Source organism: Scyliorhinus torazame, chromosome 15 (assembly GCF_047496885.1).
Source record: "Scyliorhinus torazame isolate Kashiwa2021f chromosome 15, sScyTor2.1, whole genome shotgun sequence".
NCBI lineage: Eukaryota > Metazoa > Chordata > Chondrichthyes > Carcharhiniformes > Scyliorhinidae > Scyliorhinus > Scyliorhinus torazame.
This window is the reverse complement of record NC_092721.1, coordinates 210,167,371-210,191,736: the sequence shown is the minus strand read 5'-3', so window position 1 is coordinate 210,191,736 and position 24,366 is coordinate 210,167,371. Positions and strand designations below refer to the sequence as shown.

Below are 24,366 nucleotides of genomic sequence, written 5' to 3'. Positions count from 1 at the left end.
CACACCACCCTCACCCTACACCACCCTCACCCTACACCACCCTCACCCCCACACCACCCTCACACCCACACCACCCTCACACCCACGTCACCCTCAAACCCACACCACCCTCACCCCCACGCCACCCTCACCCTCACACCACCCTCAACCCCACACCACCCTCACCCCCACGCCACCCTCACACCCACACCACCCTCACCCCCACACCACCCTCACCCCCAAACCACCCTCACCCCCACACCACCCTCACATCCACACCACCCTCTCTCCCACACCACCCTCACCCCCACGCCACCATCACCTCCACACCACCCTCACCCCCACACCACCCTCACATCCACACCACCCTCACCCCAACACCACCCTCACCCCCATACCACCCTCACCCCCCACACCACCCTCACATCCACACCAACCTCACCCCCACATCACCCTCACCCCCAAACCACCCTCACCCCCACACCACCCTCACATCCACACCACCCTCACCCCCACACCACCCTCACCCCCAAACCACCCTCACCCCCACACCACCCTCACCCCCACACCAACCTCACCCCCACACCACCCTCACCCCCACAACAACCTCACACCAACACCACCCTCACCCCACACCACCCTCACCCTCGCTCCACCCTCACACCCACACCACCCTCACACCCACACCACCCTCACACCCACACCACCCTCAAACCCACACCACCCTCACCCCCACACCACCCTCACCCCCACACCAACCTCACCCCCACACCACCCTCACCCCCACACCACCCTCACCCCCACACCAACCTCACACCCACACCACCCTCACCCCCACACCACCCTCACCCTCGCTCCACCCTCACACCCACACCACCCTCACACCCACATCACTCTCACCCCCACACCACCCTCATACACACACCACCCTCACACCCACATCACCCTCAAACCCACACCACCCTCACAGCCGCACCACCCTCACCCCCACACCACCCTCACTCACATCCACACCACCCTCACCCTACACCACCCTCACCCCCACACCACCTCACACCCACACCACCCTCAAACCCACACCATCCCCACCCCCACACCAACACGAACCTCACCCTCATACCACCCTCACCCCCACACACCCTCACCACCCTCATATTCACACCACCCTCACCCCCACACCACCCTCACCCCCACACCACCCTCACCCTCACACCACCCTCACCCCCACACCACCCTCACCCCCACAACACTCTCACCCTCACACCACCCTCACACCCACACCACCCTCACCCACACCCACACACCACCCTCACCCCCACACCACCCTCACCCCCACAACACTCTCACCCCCCACACCGCCCTCACCCCCACAACACTCTCACCCTCACACCACCCTCACACCCACACAACCCTCACCCCCACACCACCCTCACCCCCACACCGTCACCACACCCACACCGCCATCACCCCCACACCACCCTCACCCTCACACCACCCTCACCCCCACACCACCCTCACCCCCACACCACCCTCACCCCCACACCACCCTCACCCCCACAACACCCTCCCACCCACACCACCCTCACCTTCACACCACCCTCACCCCCGCACCACCCTCACCCCTACACCACCCTCACCCCCCACACCACCCTCACCCTACACCACCCTCACCCCCACACCACCCTCACACCCACACCACCCTCACACCCACGTCACCCTCAAACCCACACCACCCTCACCCCATGCCACCCTCACCCCCACACACCCTCACCACCCTCACCCCCACACCACCCTCACCCCCACACCACCCTCACCCTCACACCACCCTCACCCCCACACCAACCTCACCCCCACAACACTCTCACCCTCACACCACCCTCACACCCACACCGCCCTCACCCACACCCACACACCACCCTCACCCCCACACCACCCTCACCCCCACAACACTCTCACCCCCACACCACCCTCACCCCCACAACACTCTCACCCTCACACCACCCTCACACCCACACAACCCTCACCCCCACACCACCCTCACCCCCACACCGTCACCACACCCACACCGCCATCACCCCCACACCACCCTCACCCTCACACCACCCTCACCCCCACACCACCCTCACCCCCACACCACCCTCACCCCCACAACACTCTTCCACCCACACTACCCTCACCTTCACACCACCCTCACCCCCGCACCACCCTCACCCCCACACCACCCTCACCCCCACACCACCCTCACCCTACACCACCCTCACCCCCACACCACCCTCACACCCACACCACCCTCACACCCACGTCACCCTCAAACCCACACCACCCTCACCCCATGCCACCCTCACCCTCACACCACCCTCACCCCCACACCACCCTCACCCCCACGCCACCCTCACACCCACACCATCCTCACCCTCACACCACCCTCACCCCGACACCACCCTCACACACACACCATCACTTCACACACACACCATCACCTCACACCCACACCACCCTCACACCCACATCACCCTCACCCCCACACCACCCTCACCCCCACACCACCCTCACTCTCACACCACCCTCACCCCACCACCCTCACACCCACACCACCCTCACCCCCACACCACCCTCAGCCTCACACCTCCCTCACCCCCACACCACACTCACCCTCACACCACCCTCACCCCCACACCACCCTCACCCCCACACCACCCTCACCCTCACACCACCCTGACCCCCACACCGCCCTCACGCCCACACCACCCTCACACCCACACCACCCTCACACCCACACCACCCTCACCCCCACACCACCCTCACACCCACACCACCCTCACCCCCACACCACACTCACACCCACATCACCCTCACCCCCACACCACCCTCACCCCCACACCACCCTCAAACACACACCACCCTCACCCCCACCCCCTCACCCCCACACCAACCTCACCCCCACACCACCCTCACCCCCACACCACCCTCACCCTCACACCACCCTCACCCACACACAACCCTCACACCCACACTACCCTCACCCTACACCACCCTCACCCCACACCACCCTCACCCCCACACCACCCTCACACCCACACCACCCTCACATCAAAACCACCCTCACCCCCACACCAACACCACACTCATACCCACACCACACTCACCCTCACACCACCCTCACCCCCACACCACCCTCACCCCCACACCACCCTCACATCCACACCACCCTCACCCCCACACCACCCTCACCCCCACACCATCACCACACACCCAAACCACCCTCACATCCATACCACCCCTACCCCCACACCACCTTCACCCCCTCACATCCACACCAACCTCACCCCCACACCACCCTCAGCCCCAAACCACCCTCACCCCCACACCACCCTCACATCCACACCACCCTCACCCCCACACCAACCTCACCCCCACACCACCCTCACCCCCAAACCACCCTCACCCCCACACCACCCTCACATCCACACCACCCTCACCCCCACACCACCCTCACCCCACACCACCATCACCTCCACACCACCCTCACCCCCACACCACCCTCACCCCCACACCACCCTCACCCCCACACCAACCTCACACCCACACCACCCTCACCCCCACATCATCAACACACAACCACACCACCCTCACCCCCACACCACCCTCACCCCCACACCAACCTCACCCCCACACCACCCTCACACCCACACCACCCTTATCCCCACACCACCCTCACACCCACATCACCCTCACCCCCACACCACCCTCACACCCACATCACCCTCACCCCACCACCCTCACACCCACATCACCCTCACACCCACACCATCACCTCACACCCACACCACCCTCACACCCACACCGCCCTCACCCCCACACCACCCTCACCTCACACACACACCATCACCCCCACACCACCCTCACCCTGACACCACCCTCACACACACACCATCACCTCACACCCACACCACACTCACACACACATCACTCTCACCCCCACACCACCCTCACCCCGACACCACCCTCACACCCACACCACCCTCACACCCACATCACCCTCACCCCCACACCACCCTCACACCCACATCACCCTCACCCCCACACCACCCTCACCACCACACCACCCTCACCCTCACACCACCCTCACCCCACCACCCTCACACCCACACCACCCTCACCCCCACACCACCCTCACCCCCACACCACCCTCACCCTCACACCACCCTCACCCCCACACCACCCTCACCCCCACACCACCCTCACCCCCACACCACCCTCACACCCACACCACCCTCACCCTCACACCACCCTGACCCCCACACCGCCCTCACGCCCACACCACCCTCACACCCACATCACCCTCACACCCACACCACCCTCACACCTACACCACCCTCACCCCCACACCACCCTCACACACACACCACCCTCACCCCCACACCACACTCACACCCACATCACCCTCACCCCCCACAGCACCCTCACCCCCACACCACCCTCAAACACACACCACCCTCACCCCCACCCCCTCACCCCCACACCAACCTCACCCCCACACCACCCTCACCCCCACACCACCCTCACCCTCACACCACCCTCACCCACACACCACCCTCACACCCACACTACCCTCACCCTACACCACCCTCACCCCCACACCACCCTCACCCCCACACCACCCTCACACCCACACCACGCTCACATCCAAACCACCCTCACCCCCACACCAACACCACACTCATACCCACACCACACTCACCCTCACACCAACCTCACCCCCACACCACCCTCACCCACAAACCACCCTCACCCCACACCACCCTCACATCCACACCACCCTCACCCCCACACCACCCTCACCCCCACACCACCATCACCTCCACACCACCCTCACCCCCACACCACCCTCACCCCCACACCAACCTCACACCCACACCACCCTCACCCCCACACCACCATCACCTCCACACCACCCTCACCCTCACACCACCCTCACCCACACACCACCCTCACACCCACACTACCCTCACCCTACACCACCCTCACCCCCACACCACCCTCACACCCACACCACCTTCACCCCCACACCACCCTCACCCTCACACCACCCTCACCCCACCACCCTCACACCCACACCACCCTCACCCCCACACCACCCTCACCCTCACATCACCCTCACATCCACACCACCCTCAAACCCACACCGCCCTCACCCCCACACCAACCTCACCCACACACCGCCCTTACCCCCACACCACCCTCACACCCACACCACCCTCACACCCACACCGCCCTCACCCCCACACCACCCTCAACCTCACACCACCCTGACCCCCACACCACCCCCACACCCACCACCCTCAAACTCACACCACCCTCACACCCACACCACCCTCACACCCACATCACCCTCACACCCACACAACCCTGACCCCCACACCACCCTCACACCCACATCACCCTCACCCCCACACCACCCTCACCTCCACACCGCCCTCACCCCCACATCACCCTCACCCCCACACCACCCTCACACCCACACCGCCCTCACCCCCACACCACCCTCAACCTCACACCACCCTCACACCCACACCACCCTCACACCCACACAACCCTGACCCCCACATCACCCTCACCCCCACACCGCCCTCACGCCCACACCACCCTCACACCCACACCACCCTCACACCCACACCACCCTCACACCCACACCACCCTCACACCCACACCACACTCAAACACACATCACCCTCACCCCCACACCACCCTCACCCCCACACCACCCTCACCCCCACACCACCCTCACACCCACACCACCCTCAAACCCACACCATCACCTCACACCCACACCACCCTCACACCCACACCGCCCTCACCCCCATACCACCCTCACCCACACACCGCCCTTACCCCCACACCGCCCTCACGCCCACACCACCCTCACACCCACACCACCCTCACACCCACACCACCCTCACACCACCCTGACCCCCACACCGCCCTCACGCCCACACCACCCTCACACCCACACCACCCTCACACCCACACCACCCACACCACCCTCACCCCCACACACTCACACCCACATCACCCTCACCCCCACACCACCCTCACCCCCACACCACCCTCAAACACACACCATCCTCACCCCCACACCCTCACCCTACACCACCCTCACCCCCACACCACCCTCACCCCCACACCACCCTCACACCCACACCACCCTCACATCCAAACCACCCTCACCCCCACACCAACACCACACTCATACCCACACCACATTCACCCTCACACCACCCTCACCCCCACACCACCCTCACCCCCACACCACCCTCACCCCCACACCACCCCCACACCAACACCCCCCTCACCCTCACACCACCCTCACCCCCACACCACCCCCACCCCTACATCCACACCAACCTCACCCCCACACCACCCTCACCCCCACACCACCCCCACCCCCACACCAACACCACCCTCACCCTCACACCACCCTCACCCCCACACCACCCCCACCCCCACACCAACACCACCCTCACCCTAACACCACCCTCACCCCAACACCACCCTCACATCCACACCACCCTCACCCCCACACCACCTTCACACTCACACCACCCTCACCCCCACACCACCATCACCCCCACACCACCCCACCCCCACACCAACACCACACACCCACACCACCCTCACCCCCACACCAACCTCACCCCCACACCACCCTCACCCCCACACCTCCCTCACCCCCACACCATCACCACACACCCAAACCACCCTCACCCCCACACCACCCTCACATCCACACCACCCTCACCCCCACACCACCCTCACCCCCACACCACCATCACCTCCACACCACCCTCACCCCCATACCACCCTCACACCCACACCAACCGCACCCCCACACCACCCTCACCCCCACACCACCCTCACCCCCACACCAACCTCACACCCACACCACCCTCACCCCCACACCACCCTTATCCCCACACCACCCTCACACCCACATCGCCCTCACAGCCACACCACCCCCACACCCACCACTCTCAAACTCACACCACCCTCACCCCCACACAACCCTCACCCCCACACCACCCTCACCCCCACACCGTCACCACACCCACACCACCCTCACCCCCACACCACCCTCACACCCACACCACCCCCACACAACCCTCACCCCCACACCACCCTCACCCCCACACCGTCACCACACCCACACCACCCTCACCCCCACACAACCCTCACCCCCACATCACCCTCACCCCCACACCGTCACCACACCCACACCACCCTCACACCCACACCACCCCCTCACCACCCTCACCCCCACACCGTCACCACACCCACACCACCCTCACACCCACACCACCCCCTCACCACCCTCACCCCCACACCGTCACCACACCCACACCACCCTCACACCCACACCACCCCCACACCCACACCACCCCCACACCACCCTCACACACACACCATCACCTCACACCCACACCACCCTCACACCCACACCACCCTTACACCCACACCACCCCCTCACCACCCTCACCCCCACACCGTCACCACACCCACACCACCCTCACACCCACACCACCCCCACACCCACACCACCCCCACACCACCCTCACACACACACCATCACCTCACACCCACACCACCCTCACACCCACACCACCCTCACACCCACACCACCCCCTCACCACCCTCACCCCCACACCGTCACCACACCCACACCACCCTCACACCCACACCACCCCCACACCCACACCACCCCCACACCACCCTCACACACACACCATCACCTCACACCCACACCACCCTCACATCCACACCACCCTCACACCCACACCACCCTCACATCCACACCACCCTCACCCCCACACCACCCTCACACCCACACCACCCTCACACCCACACCAACCTCACCCCCACACTACCCTCACCCCCACACCAACACCACTCAAACCCACACCACCCTCACCCCCACACCACCCTCACATCCACACCAACCTCACCCCCACACTACCCTCACACCAACACCACACACCCACACCACTCTTACACCCACACCACCCTCAAACCCACATCACCCTCAGTCCCACACCACCGTCACACCCACACCATCACCACACACCCACACCACCCTCACACCCACACCACCCTCACACCCACACCACCCTCACACCCACACCGCCCTCACACCCACACCGCCCTCACACCCACACCACCCTCACACCCACACCGCCCTCACACCCACACCGCCCTCACACCCACACCGCCCTCACACCCACACCATCACCGCCCTCACTCCTAAACCACCCTCCCCCCTTGTAAATACCCCCCCCCTAACGGCCCCCACCACCCCACTCCCCCTGGCCCGCGATGCACTCATGTATCTTGTCTTGTGTCTTGCAAGCGCTGCTGGTGATAGGGCGGCCCTTCTGGTGTCCGTCGCCCTCGACCCCAGCCACAGCCACAAACCCAGCCACATGGGCGACAGGAGTCATCCCCCCAAATCCCAGCTCATCCTGGAGCCCGGGTCTGGGGATGACACTGACTTCCCGTCACAGCTGTCTCCAACACCCTCCGCCATCCCAGGGACACCCACCTTGGTTGGGCATTGTTATAACCTGCCTGCTTACCACTGGCTGGGGACTAATGGCAATCCCACAATACTTGGAGCTTTCCCAATGAGGGGGGCGGAGAAATCATTAGCAGATTCCCTGCATAAATAGAACTGGCCAGTATGGAACCAGCTAGAGAGGAGTGAGCAGCAAGGGAGTTACTGCTGCTGCTGTTTTATATATATGCCATTGTAAATAAATGTTATTTGTTTCTACACTGCTGAAGCCACCTCCCTGGATTTTTGTTGGATACAGGTTGGAAGTTGTTTTCTATTATACCATGCCTCTGTACGGACGTTTTGATGTCTTTGGTGCTGCGCTGGAAAGCTGGAACCAGTACACACAACGGATGCGTTACTATTTCCGGGCAAACAATATCACCGAAAACGAGCGGCAGGTGGTCATTTTGCTCATTGCCAGCGGGCCGCATACGTTTGGGGTGATTAGGAGCCTTACGTACCCAGCTGCGCCGGACACCAAAACGTTTGATGAATTTGTGACCTTAGTGGGGCAACATTTGAACCCAACCCCGTCCACGATAGTCCAGCGTTACCGGTTTAATACCACTGAGAGGACCCCTGGAGAATCCCTTGCCGATTTTCTATCCAGGCTACACAGGATTGCGGAGTACTGTGACTATGGTGAGACCTTGTCAGAAATGTTACGCGACCGTTTGGTTTGCGGGATTAACAATGCGGCCACCCAGAGAAAGTTGTTAGCTGAGCCAACATTGACTTTTCAACAGGCCATTCAAATAGTATTGTCCCGAGAGAGCGCAGAACGAGGAGTGCAGGAGCTACAGGGAATGGAGGTGCATGCCTAGGGTGCAACCCCCACTGTCCAAAAGCGTCTCCCCACACCCCTGCGGTACCTTGGGTGGGGCGGCATCCGGATCGACGCCAGTGGCCGTCGGATGTTCCTCCCCGAAGGGAGCCTTCTCCAGAACCAATGGATGAGGAGCCATGTCTGTGTCAGACTTGTAGGCGCCGACCCCGTCACAGACGCCAGTCCTGGGGGAGCCAGAGGCGCCATCATTCCGACAGAAACTGGGACCAGCCCAGGAGCAGCACCTTCCATGTGGATGAACCTGCGGCGGCTACTCCTGAGGACGTGGAGACGGAGGACGACTGCCTGCAGCTGCACTGTGTGGCAGCTCCCCGTGTGGCCCCCATTAAGGTGACAGTACGGGTCAATGGTCACCCGCTTGAGATGGAGTTGGACACTGGCGTAGCGGTCTCCGTGATCGGCCAGAGGACATTTGACCGCATCAAGCAGGGTATACAGACCCTTACATTAACCGACTCACAGGCCAGGTTGGCCACCTACACGGGGGAACCACTGGACATTGCAGGAACTATGATGTCCCCTGTTGTTTATGGACGCCAGGAGGGGCGTTTCCCACTTATCGTGGTGCGCGGCCATGGGCCCAGCCTGTTGGGTCAGGACTGGTTGCGCCATTTGCGGTTGCAATGGCAGCACATCCTCCAAACAGGTTCTGGAGGGTTGACTGAGGTGCTAGGACGATACCCAGAGGTATTCCAGCCCGGTTTGGGGAAAATAAAAGGGGCCATAGCCCATATCCAAGTCGAACCTGGAGCCAAGCCGCGCTATTTCCAGGCACGTCCGGTGCCTTACGCCTTGCTCGAGAAGGTAGAAGGGGAGCTCACTCGTTTGGAGTCCTTGGGTATTATGAGGCCCGTCCGTTTCGCTGACTGGGCAGTGCCAATTGTACCTGTAATGAAGCCAGATGCCACAGTTCGCTTGTGCGGCGACTATAAACTTACTGTGAATACGGCTTCCCAGCTCGACTGATATCCAATGCCTCGCATAGAAGATCTCTGCGTGAAGCTTGCAGGCGGACTCTCGTTCACAAAATTAGATATGAGTCACGCCTACCTACAGTTGGAGCCGGACCCTGCCACCCGGCCATATGTAACTATTAATACACACCGGGGCCTGTATGAATATACACAGTTGCCCTTTGGGGTATCCTTTGCCTGCGCTATCTTTCAACGCGTCATGGAAGGCATCTTGAGAGGTTTGCTGCCTGTCACTGTTTACTTAGATGACGTTTTGATTACAGGGACGTCAGAGCAGGAACATTTGGAAAATTTGGAGGCTGTCCTTAGACGCTTTTCAGAGGCTGGAGTCCATTTACGTCGTACAAAGTGCATCTTTCAGGCGAAGGAAGCAGTCTACCTGGGATATCGAGTGGACCGTGAAGGTTTGCACCCCGTCACAGAGAAGGTGCGCGCAATTCAACAGGCCCCCTCCCCGACTGACACTTCGCATCTTCGTTCTTTTCTCGGCCTCGTAAACTATTACAAAGAACAAAGAAATGTACAGCACAGGAACAGGCCCTTCGGCCCTCCAAGCCCGTGCCGATCATGCTGCCCGACTAAACTAAAATCTTCTGCACTTCCTGGGTCCGTATCCCTCTATTCCCATCCTATTCATGTATTTGTCAAGATGCCCCTTAAATGTCACTATCGTCCCTGCTTCCACCACCTCCTCCGGTAGCGAGTTCCAGGCACCCACTACCCTCTGTGTAAAAAACTTGCCTCATACATCTACTCTAAACCTTGCCCCTCTCACCTTAAACCTATTCCCCCTAGTAATTGACCCCTCTACCCTGGGGAAAAGCCTCTGACTATCCACTCTGTCTATGCCCCTCATAATTTTGTAGACCTCTATCAGGTCGCCCCTCAACCTCCGTCGTTCCAGTGAGAACAAACCGAGTTTATTCAACCGCTCCTCATAGCTAATGCCCTCCATACCAGGCAACATTCTGGTAAATCTCTTCTGCACCCTCTCTAAAGCCTCCACATCCTTCTGGTAGTGTGGCGACCAGAATTGAACACTATACTCCAAGTGTGGCCTAACTACGGCAACTATTACGGGAAGTTCCTCCCCAATCTGGCAACTACGCTGGCCCCGTTGCACTTTCTGCTAAAGAAGAATCACACCTGGGTTTGGGGTCAGCCGCAAGAAACCACTTTCCGGCAGGTAAAGCAACAATTGTCGTCGTCTGAGTTACTAACCCACTATTATCATGGAAAGCCTTTACTCATCAAGTGTGATGCATCCCCGTATGGTATTGGGGCCATCCTGTCCCACAAGATGGAGAACGGGGCCGAACGGAAGATAGCTTTCGCCTCCCGCACGTTGACTGCAGCGGAGAAAAAGTACGCGCAGATCGAGAAAAAGGGCCTGACGGTGGTCTTTGCGGTGAAACGCTTCGACCAGTACGTGTATGGCCGCCACTTCACTATCGTCACTGATCATAAACCTCTGCTGGGACTCTTCAGAGAGGATAAGCCAATACCGCCCATTGCTTCTGCACGGATCCAGCGCTGGGCTTTGTTGCTCGCTGCATACGAGTATTCTCTGGAGCACAAACCAGGAACGCAGATAGCAAATGCCGACGCACTGAGCCGATTGCCTTTGTCGACCGGCCCCATGTCGACCCCCACGACCGGTGAAGTGATTGCAACCCTAAATTTTATGGACACCTTGCCTGTCACGGCATCACAGATCCGTGAGTGGACCCAGACGGAACCAGTCCTGTCAAAGGTTCGGCACATAGTCCTGTATGGTGGGCAGCACAGACAGCTCCCAGGCGAGTTGCGGGCATTTTCCTCCAAGCTGTCAGAATTCAGCGTGGAAGACGGCATCCTCTTGTGGGGGACGCGTGTGATTGTCCTGGAAAAAGGACAGGAGCTGATACTAAGGGACTTGCACAATAGGCATCCAGGTGAGACCAAAATGAAAATGTTGGCCCGGAGTTATGTCTGGTGGCCAGGCCTCGACACCGACATTGAGAAGGTGGCCCAAAACTGCTCCATTTGCCAGGAGCACCAGAAGCTTCTGCCGGCCGTGCCCCTACATCATTGGGAATGGCCAGGGCAGCCTTGGGCACGCTTGCATGTGGATTTCGCCTGCGCTTTTCAAAGATCCATGTTCCTTCTATTAATCGATGCCCAGTCTAAATGGCTAGAGGTGCGTAAGATGGTAGGCATAATGTCCTGCTCAACAATTGAGAAGATGCGTTTGTCTTTCAGTATGCATGGCCTCCCCGAGGTGCTGGTCATGGACAACGGCACTCTGTTCACAAGTAAGGAGTTTGCGAGGTTCATTAAGATGAACGGCATACACCCTATCCGCACCGCTCCATACCACCCGGCTTCCAATAGACACAGGCATTGGGTGAAGCATATGGAGTATAGCAGTGTTGAATTCTGGCATGGGATGAATTGCTGGTTGAATTCCGATAACCATTGTTGCAAGGGGTGAAAGGCCGACATGGTCTTCCCAACCAGGTCCACTGGGCTACACGGTGGCTCCCGTTGGTACTGGTGGACCCTGTCCCCACAGGTCTCCCCCCCCCCCCCCCCCCCACCCCACTGACCCCATCGGTGCCCAGACCCCTGAGGGCCTTTGGCCCTGGTATCTGTCTCTGCTGCCAGGGCTACCATCGGTGGTGCTGCCCTTGCCAGCCGTACGCTCCATCGCCCCCTTCCTGCACCCCCCTATGGGTGCTGCCCTTGGGTGGGCCGCACCGGATGCCTCACATCACCAGGGTCCCAGGTTTAATTCTGGCCTCGGGTCACTGTCTGTGTGGAGGAGTCTGCACGTTCTCCCCGTGTGTGCGTGGGGTTCCTCCGGGTGTTCCGGTTTCCTCCCACAGACCAAAGATGTGCAGGTTAGGTGAATTGGCCGTGATAAATTGCCCAAAAGTTAAGTGGGATTACGGGCCAGGTACGGTGCTCTATCAGAGCAAGGGCTGGTGCAGACTTGATGAGATGAATGGCCTCTTTCTGTACTGTAGGGATTCTATGATTCAAAGGCAGACGTAGAGAACGACATTCATCATCACCTCCAATGTACCAGCCTGTCCTGCCAAACTTTCAAGCAGCACCTGCCCACATGTGGCAGAATCTGCGGAGGGTGCATTGGACTATCATCTCAGAATCCATGGAAACCTGAGTGGGAGCGCTGATGCCAAGGGACTGTCCAGGAAGAGGGCAGTCTGGATTGAGTAGAGAATGGAGTTACAGCATAATTGACTGGCCTAGTTATTGGATTATATATTGTGTTCTGTCTGCCCTGGTTATTGGGTTGGAGAAAGCTTCAGGATTAAAGTTCCTGGTTATTGGGTTGCAGAAATAGATATTATTAAGTTATTCAGGTCTGGTTATTGAGTTAGTAACTGAACAAGTGGTCTGACCATCGAGTTGCAGACAGGACATTGTTGTGTGCGGGCCTGGGTCAAGCCGCGGCCCCCAGCCCCACGTAACAATGAGGCAGTGTGAGGCAGGGCAGGGCTCCGACAGGCAGTGGCGGGGGACAGAGCCTGCCCGCTGGGATGCTGAGTCCTCCCCACCCGCCTGACTCGGCGGCTGGCCCTCGCAGTCCTCTCTGGCCAACTTGCCGGACATGTCCCAAGACGATGAGCAGCTGGAACAGATCAACAGTCGGCAGGCCGATGATTTTTGGGTCTTGGTCCGACATGAGGTGAGACCCGAGCGGCCGGATGGCGATTAGCCGAGTGCGAGTGAAGTGGCCGCCGCTGGGAGAGTGGGCAGGACATCAGCCAGGGGGAGGGCCTGAAGGTCACTGGGTCAAGGTCACTGGGTGAAGGTCACTGGGTGAAGGTCACTGGTTCAAGGTCACTGGGTGAAGGTCACTGGATGAAGGCCACTGGATGAAGGTCACTGGGTCAAGATCACTGGGTCAAGATCACTGGGTGAAGGTCACTGGGTAAATTCCACTGGATGAAGGCCACTGGATGAACACTGGGTGAAGGTCACTGGGTGAAGGTCACTGGGTCAAGATCACTGGGTGAAGGTCACTAGGTGAAGGTCACTAGGTGAAGGCCACTGGATGAAGGCCACTGGATGAAGGTCACTGGGTAAATGTTACTGGATGAAGGCCACTGGATGAACACTGGATGAAGGTCACTGGGTCAAGGTCACTGGGTCAAGGTCACTGGATGAAGGCCACTGGATGAAGGTCACTGGGTAAATGTTACTGGGTAAATGTTACTGGATGAACACCACTGGTTAAATGTCACTGGGTAAAGGTCACTGGGTAAAGGACACTGGGTGAAGGTCACAGAGTGAAGGTCACTGGGCGAAGATCACTGGGTAAATGCCACTGGATGAAGGCCACTGGATGAAGGCCACTGGGTCAATGTCACTGGGTCAAGATCACTGGGTGAAGGTCACTAGGTGAAGGTCACTAGGTGAAGGTCACTGGGTAAATGCCACTGGATGAAGGCCACTGGATGAAGGTCACTGGGTAAATGTTACTGGGTAAATGCCACTGGATGAAGGCCACTGGATGAAGGTCACTGGGTAAATGTTACTGGATGAACACCACTGGGTAAAGGTCACTGGGTAAAGGACACAGGGTGAAGGTCACTGGGCGAAGATCACTGGGTAAATGTCACTGGATGAAGGTCACTGGATGAAGGTCACTGGGTAAATGTCACTGGGTAAATGTCACTGGGTGAAGGTCACTGGGTGAAGGTCACTGGGTGAAGGTCACTGGGTGAAGGTCACTGGGTGAAGGTCACTGGATGAAGGTCACTGGATGAAGGTCACCGGGTGAAGGTCACTGGGTAAATGTCACTGGATGAAGGTCACTGGGTAAATGTCACTGGATGAAGGTCACTGGGTAAATGTCACTGGGTAAATGTCACTGGGTAAATGTCACTGGATGAAGGTCACTGGGTGAAAGTCACTGGGTAAAGGTCACTGGGTGAAGGTCACTGGGTGAAGGTCACTGGATGAAGGTCACTGGGTAACTGTCACTGGGTGAAGGTCACTGGATGAAGGTCACTGGGTAAATGTCACTGGATGAAGGTCACTGGGTGAAGGTCACTGGGTAAATGTCACTGGGTGAATGTGACTGGATGAAGGTCACTGGGTAAATGTCACTGGGTAAATGTCACTGGATGAAGGTCACTGGGTAAATGTCACTAGATGAAGGTGGGTAAATGCCACTGGGTAAATGTCACTGGATGAAGGTCACTGGGTGAAGGTCACTGGGTAAATGTCACTGGGTGAATGTGACTGGATGAAGGTCACTGGGTGAAGGTCACTGGGTAAATGTCACTGGATGAAGGTCACTGGGTGAAAATCACTGGGTAAATATCACTGGGTAAATATCACTGGGTCAAGGTCACTGGATGAAGGTCACTGGGTGAAGGTCACTGGGTGAAGGTCACTGGGTAAAGGTCACTGGGTAAAGGTCACTGGGTAAAGGTCACTGGGTCAAAGTCACTGGGTCAAAATCACTGAGTGAGGTCACTGGGTGAAGGTGACTGGGTGAAGGCCAGTGGGTGAAGATCACTGCGTAAACTGGGTGAAAATCACTGGCTGAAGATCACTGGGTGAAGGTGACTGGGTGAAGGCCAGTGGGTGAAGATCACTGCGTAAACTGGGTGAAAATCACTGGGTGAAGATCACTGGGTGAAGGTCACTGGGTGAAGGCCAGTAGGTGATACTCTTTGGACGGGCTGGTTTGTGGGTTAAGCAGTGAAGCAATTTAGAAGAAGCTACTTACTGTAAGTGATTTAACTCTGAAAGCAGCTGTGGAAGTTGCCATGTCCATGGAGCTTGCTATGAGAAAAGCTTTCCAGATGGTGGCTGGAGCGAAGATCCACAAAATGGATACTCCAAGGAACAAGGCTGCCAAGGTGCAACCATGCCAGCGCTGTACACAGATTGGACAGTCAGCCGGGGAATGCTGGAGTAAATCAAGTACGTGGAAGGATTGTGGTAAGAAGGGCCACATTGCCAAGGCTTGTCCATTAAATTAAAATGGAAGTGGATCCTAGTGCACCAGTATCTCGAACACCTGAGACAAATTATCATCAAAAGCTGAGACATCAGACTTTAAAACAGTCACATTGTACATTAAAAGGATGCATTCTGGTGAAAGTAGAAGCAAGTGGTCAGCAAGTGGTCGGTCGCTGAAGTTGCCTCTTCACATTGTCCATGAAAACCTTTTTTCTCTCTTTGGCAGAGCATGACTGGCTAAGATTAGGCTTAACTGGGAAACAGTCAATCAATAGTGGATTCAAAGAGCAAGTTGCAACAACTTCTGAAGAAGTATGAGAAGGTGTTTGAAGATTCACTAGGCTCTGGAGTTGAAGTGCACCTAAAAATCAAACTAGACAGCACATCCAAATGTCTCAAAGCTAGAACCATATCATATGCCATCAGAGCTAAAGTTGAAGAAAAATAGTTAGATTTGGGCAGCACGGTGGCACAGTGGTTCGATTCCGACCTCGGGTCACTGTCTGTGTGCTGTTTGCACATTTTTCCCATGTCTGCGTGGGTTTCCTCCAGGTGCTCCGGTTTCCTCCCACAGTCCAAAAATGTGCAGATTAGGTGGATTGACCAAGCTAAATTGCCCCAAGGTGGGAATACGGGGACAGGGTGGGGTATTGGATTGGGCCTAGGTAGTGTGCTCTTTCAGAGTCTCACTGCAGACTCAATGGGTTGAATGGCCTCTTTCTGCACTGTAGTGATTCTATGGTAAGGACAGGAGTCATGGAACCTGTTGCTACAAGTGATTGGGCGACACTAATCATTCCTGTATTAAAACGGGAAGGATCAGTGAGAATGTGTGGAGATTTTAAAACTACTATTGACCCGGTTTTGTGCGCAGATCATTATCCACTGCTGCTGATGAAGACCTCTTTGTCTGACTTTCTGGGGAACAGGAATTCAGTAAAATTGATCTTTCACAGGTATATCTGCAGATGAATGTTGTTTACAACCACTGCACCCTATAGAAATGCCCAAAGGTCTGTTTCGTTAAAGAAGACCTCCCTTTGGAATAATATACATGCTCTTTTTTCAAAGATCTATGGATTCTAAGTGGATTGAATGGCTTGCAATGTTATTTAGATAACATACTCATCACCGGTTCGAGTAAACAGGGATTTGGAAGGTAGTCCGAAGCAGTTACAGAGCCACACCCTGAGAGTTAGAAGGAAGACTGTGACTTTTTCAAGTCATCCTTAAATTATCTTGGTCATATCATCGACAAAGATGGTTTACACAAAGAACCAAAGAAATTGTCAGCAATTTTAGAAGCCTCAAAATGTGACACAGCTAAGATTGTTTTTAGGAGTGATAAATTGTTATAGTAAATTCATGACGAATTTAGCAAGATGATTGAAGTCTTTACTCGTGTTGCTAGATGTCAAACCGACATGGCACTGGTCAGCAGAATGTGAAAATGCAAACCGTGAAGTGAAAGAAGTTTCACTGAAGTCAGGGCTGTTGGTTCATTATAATCCAAAACTAAAGTTGCAAGTTGCTTGCGATGCGTCAGCCTATGGATTGGTGCAGTTGTCTCAAACATAATGGAATGGATTCTCCGTCCCAGAATGCCTGGAATGTTGGCAATCAGTAGCTAGTGGTGTCCCTCAGGGATCAGTGTTGGGCCCACAACTGTTCACAATTTACACAGATGATTTGGAGTTGGGGACCAAGGGCAATGTGTCCAAGTTTGCAGACGACACTAAGATAAGTGGTAAAGCAAAAAGTGCAGAGGATACTGGAAGTCTGCAGAGGGATTTGGATAGGCTAAGTGAATGGGCTAGGGTCTGGCAGATGGAATACAATGTTGACAAATGTGAGATTATCCATTTTGGTAAGAATAACAGCAAAAGGGATTATTTATTTAAATGATAAAATATTAAAACATGCTGCTATGCAGAGAGACCTGGGTGTGCTAGTGCATGAGTCGCAAAAAGTTGGTTTACAGGTGCAACAGGTGATTAAGAAGGCAAATGGAATTTTGTCCTTCATTGCTAGAGGGATGGAGTTTAAGACTAGGGAGGTTATGCTGCAATTGTATAAGGTGTTAGTGAGGCCACACCTGGAGTATTGTGGTCAGTTTTGGTCTCCTTACTTGAGAAAGGACGTACTGGCACTGGAGGGTGTGCAGAGGAGATTCACTAGGTTAATCCCAGAGCTGAAGGGGTTGGATTACGAGGAGAGGTTGAGTAGACTGGGACAGTACTCGTTGGAATTTAGAAGGATGAGGGGGGATCTAGGACTGAGTTTAGGAGGAACTTCTTCACCCAAAGGGTTGTGAATCTATGGAATTCCTTGCCCAGTGAAGCAGTAGAGGCTCCTTCATTAAATGTTTTTAAGATAAAGATAGATAGTTTTTTGAAGAATAAAGGGATTAAGGGTTATGGTGTTCGGGCCGGAAAGTGGAGCTGAGTCCACAAAAGATCAGCCATGATCTCATTGAATGGTGGAGCAGGCTCGAGGGGCCAGATGGCCTACTCCTGCTCCTAGTTCTTATGAATGCATTCCCCAATGGGTGGGAGAATCGGGCGTCGAGACAAAATCGGAATCTGTGCCGGACACTGGCCTGAATGTAATGCTCCGAACATGTTATACACCGCACGCCAGTGGGAACATGGAAATGAAGGCAAATGGATCAAAATCAAGTGGGCGCGGTTCACTTGTGGTCTCTACCAAAATGGCCCTGGCGTGGTGGACCTTATGGTGGGTCAAGCCCCCCTTGGCCAACTGCGAGGTCCATCACAGTGGAACATTTGCTCGGTCTGGCCGGCATGCCTCGGGGTCTCTGAGAGTTGCAATGTTGGAATTAAGACCATAAGACCATAAGACATAGGAGCGGAAGTAAGGCCATTCGGCCCATCGAGTCCACTCCACCATTCAATCATGGCTGATTTCAACTCCATTTACCCGCTCTCTCTCCATAGCCCTTAATTCCTCGAGAAATCAAGAATTTATCAACTTCTGTCTTAAAGACACTCAACGTCCCGGCCTCCACCGCCCTCTGTGGCAATGAATTCCACAGACCCACCACTCTCTGGCTGAAGAAATTTCTCCTCATCTCTGTTCTAAAGTGACTCCCTTTTATTAAGAGCCGTGAGGTGATGATGCAGCTGTACAAAACTTTGGTGAGGCCACATTTGGAGTACTGTGTACAGTTCTGGTCGCCTCATTTTAGGAAGGATGTGGAAGCTCTGGAAAAGGTGCAAAGAAGATTTACCAGGATGTTGCCTGGAATGGAGAGTAGGTCTTACGAGGAAAGGTTGAGGGTGCTAGGCCTTTTCTCATTAGAGCGGAGAAGGATGAGGGGCGACTTGATAGAGGTTTATAAGATGATCAGGGGAATAGATAGAGTAGACAGTCAGAGACTTTTTCCCCGGGTGGAACACACCATTACAAGGGGACATAAATTTAAGGTGAAAGGTGGAAGATATAGGAGGGATATCAGAGGTAGGTTCTTTACCCAGAGAGTAGTGGGGGCATGGAATGCACTGCCTGTGGAAGTAGTTGAGTCGGAAACATTAGGGACCTTCAAGCAGCTATTGGATAGGTACATGGATGACGGTAAAATGATATAATGTAGATTTATTTGTTCTTAAGGGCAGCACGGTAGCATTGTGGATAGCACAATTGCTTCACAGCTCCATGGTCCCAGGTTCGATTCCGGCTTGGGTCATTGTCTGTGCGGAGTCTGCACGTCCTCCCTGTGTCTGCGTGGGTTTCCTCCGGGTGCTCCGGTTTCCTCCCACAGTCCAAAGATGTGCGGGTTAGGTGAATTGGCCAATGATAAATTGCCCTTAATGTCCAAATTGCCCTTGGTGTTGGGTGGAGGTGTTGAGTTTGGGTATGGTGCTCTTTCCAAGAGCCGGTGCAGACTCAAAGGGCCGAATGGCCTCCTTCTGCACTGTAAATTCAATGGTAATCTATGATTAATCACGCCAGGGCCAGGATGGCCGGTATCATCCAAGCCTTTGAAAAGTCCAACCCCTGCACAGCAGCCACGCACCCCTCCCCCCCCCCCCCCCCCCCCGCCCCCGATCGCACAGCAGCCCCCAACTCCTGGATTGGTTCGATGCCCCCCCTCACCCCCAGGTATGGGGGTGTCCTGCTCTAACCCCCAGGGAGCCCAGTAATAGGGAAACCCCCACAAGGACCTCTATGATAGTAGGACCCCAAAGATACACTCCCTCACAGGGACCAATGTAATAGGGAATCCCCACTGGGACTGATTTAATAGGGAATCCCCACTGGGACTGATTTAATAGGGAATCCCCACTGGGACTGATGTAATAGGGAATCCCCACTGGGACTGATTTAATAGGGAATCCCCACTGGGACTGATTTAATAGGGAATCCCCACTGGGACTGATTTAATAGGGAATCCCCACTGGGACTGATTTAATAGGGAATCCCCACTGGGACTGATTTAATAGGGAATCCCCACTGGGACTGATGTAATAGGGAATCCCCACTGGGACTGATTTAATAGGGAATCCCCACTGGGACTGATGTAATAGGGAATCCCCACAGGGACCGATGTAATAGGGAATCCCCACTGGGACTGATTTAATAGGGAATCCCCACTGGGACTGATGTAATAGGGAATCCCCACTGGGACTGATTTAATAGGGAATCCCCACTGGGACTGATTTAATAGGGAATCCCCACTGGGACCGATGTAATAGGGAATCCCCACTGGGACCGATGTAATAGGGAATCCCCACTGGGACCGATGTAATAGGGAATCCCCACAGGGACCGATGTAATAGGGAATCCCCACAGGGACCGATGTAATAGGGAATCCCTACAGGGACTGATTTAATAGGGAATCCCCACAGGGACCGATGTAATAGGGAATGCCCACTGGGACTGATTTAATAGGGAATCCCCACAGGGACCGATGTAATAGGGAATCCCCACAGGGACTGATGTAATAGGGAATCCCCACTGGGACTGATTTAATAGGGAATCCCCACAGGGACTGATTTAATAGGGAATCCCCACAGGGACCGACGTAATAGGGAATCCCCACAGGGACCGATGTAATAGGGAACCCCCACAGGGACCGATGTAATAGGGAATCCCCACTGGGACCGATGTAATAGGGAATCCCCACTGGGACCGATGTAATAGGGAATCCCCACTGGGACTGATGTAATGGGGGAAGCCCAGAGGGACCCCTGTGATAGGGAGGCTGCCAATAGACCCCTGTATTAGGGGGACCCCACTGGGACCCCTTTCATTTGTGGGGATCCCACAGGGACCCCCTGCCTAAAACAACACCCTCCACACACATACACAGATTCATACACAGAAACTTGCAATGAAATAGAAGCGGGAGGACATTCTGCCCTTCGAGCCCGCTTCCCCATTCATTATGATCATGGCTGATCCTTTTTGAAATTCCACAACGTTTGGGCGTCAACTACTTTCTGTGGGAGTGAATTCCACAGATTCACCGCTCTCTGGGTGAAGAAATTTCTCCTCACCTCAGTCCTAAAAGGTTTACCCCTTATCCTCAAACTATGACCCCGAGTTCTGGACACCCCCCAACATGAAATGAAAATGAAACTCGCTTATTGTCACAAGTAGGCTTCAAATGAAGTTACTGTGAAAACCCCTAGTCGCCACATTCCGGCACTTGTTCGGGGTGGCTGGTACGGGAATTGAACCCACGCTGCTGGCCACCTTGGTCTGCTTTAAAAGATAGCCATTTAGCCCTGTGCTAAACCAGCACAGGGAACACTCTTTCTGAATCTACCCTGTCTAATCCTGTTAGAATTTTATAAGTTTCTGTGAGATCCCCTCTCACTCATCTAAACTCCAATGCATATAATCCTAACCGATTTAGTCTCTCCTCATACGTCAGTCCCGCCATCCCAGGAATCAGCCTGGTAAACCTTCGCTGTGCTCCCTCCACAGCAAGAACATCCTTCCTCAGATAAGGAGACCAAAACTGCGCACAATACTCCAGGTGTGGCCTCACAATGCCCTGTACAATTGCAGTAAAACATCCCTATCCCTCGACTCCAATCCTCTCGCTATGAAGGCCAACACACCATTTACCTTCTGCACTGCCTGCTGTACCTGCCGCTTACTTTCAGCGACTGATGCACGAGGACACCAAGGTCTCGCTGAGTATCCACCTCACTCAATTTACAGCCATTCAAATTATAATCTGCCTTCCGATTTTTGCTACCAAAGAGGATAATCTCACATTTATCCATGTTGTACTGAATCTGCCATACATGCACCCACTCACTCAGCCTGTCCAAATCTCACTGAAGCATCTCTGCATCCTCCTCACAGCTCACCCTCCCACCCAACTTTATATCATCTGCAAGTTTGGAGATAATATATTTAGTTCCCTCGTCCAAATTATTAATATATAATGTGAACAGTTGGGGTCCTAGAAACGTAGAAAATAGGTGCAGGAGTAGGCCATTCGGCCCTTCCAGTCCCAGCACCGATCCCTGCAATACCCCACCTGTCTGTCAATCGGAAAAAGACACATTTATTCCAACATTTTGCTTCCTGTCTGCGAACCAGTTTTCTATCCAGTTCAAGACACTACCCACAATCCTGTCCCTCCTCCACTCCGAGGTCCCCACCTGTTTCAAGAAGACCACCATCATACCAGTGCCAAAGAAAAACCAGGCAATGTACCTCAATGACTACCGCCCGGTGGCCCTGACTTCAGTCGTAATGAAGTGCTTCGAGAGGTTGGTCATGAAGCGCATCACCTCTATACTCCCAGAACGCCTTGATCCACTGCAATTCGCATACCGCTGCAACCGGTCCACAGCAGACGCCATCTCCCTGGCCCTACACTCATCCCTGGAGCATCTCTACAACAAGGACCCCATACATCAGACTCCTATTGGTTGACTACAGCTCCGCCTTCAGCATCATGATCCCAGCCAAGCTCATATCAAAGCTCCAAAACCTAAGACTTGGCTCCCCACTCTGCAACTGGATCCTCGACTTTCTAACCCACAGATCACAATCAGTAAGAATGAACAACAACACCTCCTCCACAATAGTCCTCAATACCGGGGCCCCGCAAGGCTGCGTACTTAGCCCCCTACTCTACTCCCTGTACACACACGACTGCGTGGCAAAACTTGGTTCCAACTCCATCTACAAGTTTGCTGACGATACGACCATAGTGGGCCAGATCTCGAATAACGACGAGTCCGAATACAGGAGGGAGATAGAGAATCTAGTGGAGTGGTGTAGCGACAACAATCTCTCCCTCAATGCCAGCAAAACTAAAAAGCTGGTAATTGACTTCAGGAAGCAAAGTACTGTACACACCCCTGTCAGCATCAACGGGGCCGAGGTGGAGATGGTTAGCAGTTTCAAATTCCTAGGGGTGCACATCTCCAAAAATCTGTCCTGTTCCACCCACGTCGACGCTACCACCAAGAAAGCACAACAGCGCCTATACTTCCTCAGGAAACTAAGGAAATTCGGCATGTCCACATTAACTCTTACCAACTTTTACAGATGCACCATAGAAAGCATCCTATCTGGCTGCATCACAGCCTGGTATGGCAACTGCTCGGCCCAGGACCGCAAGAAACTTCAGAGAGTCGTGAACACCGCCCAGTCCATCACACGAACCTGCCTCCCATCCATTGACTCCATCTTCACCTCCCGCTGCCTGGGGAAAGCGGGCAGCATAATCAAAGACCCCTCCCACCCAGCCTACTCACTCTTCCAACTTCTCCCATCGGGCAGGAGATACAAAAGTCTGAGAACACGCACGATTAGACTCAAAAACAGCTTCTTCCCCGCTGTTACCAGACTCCTAAACGACCCTCTTATGGACTGGCCTCATTAACACTACACCCATGTGTGCTTCACACAATGCCGGTGTTATCTAGTTACATTGTGTACCTTGTGTTGCCCTATTATGTATTTTCTTGTATTTCCTTTTC

The 24,366-nt window shown here is 55.4% G+C and overlaps 2 protein-coding genes across 5 annotated transcripts in view; one reads left to right on the top strand and one right to left on the bottom strand.

Annotated features, from left to right (window-relative positions):
* LOC140392171 (uncharacterized) overlaps nucleotides 1–24,366 on the bottom strand; it is a 127,499-nt gene that overhangs the window by 87,569 nt on the left and 15,564 nt on the right. The gene's annotated exons all lie outside the window — the stretch shown is intronic.
* Nucleotides 13,969–24,366, top strand: part of LOC140392170 (uncharacterized protein C11orf42-like) — a 413,275-nt gene continuing 402,877 nt past the window's right edge. For all 4 annotated transcript variants that reach the window (XM_072477549.1, XM_072477546.1, XM_072477548.1 and 1 more), the window contains exon 1: nucleotides 13,969–14,102. In XM_072477549.1, coding sequence (XP_072333650.1) covers nucleotides 14,025–14,102 — 78 coding nt within the window. In that variant the 5' untranslated portion in view covers nucleotides 13,969–14,024. The remainder of the gene's footprint in view (nucleotides 14,103–24,366) is intronic.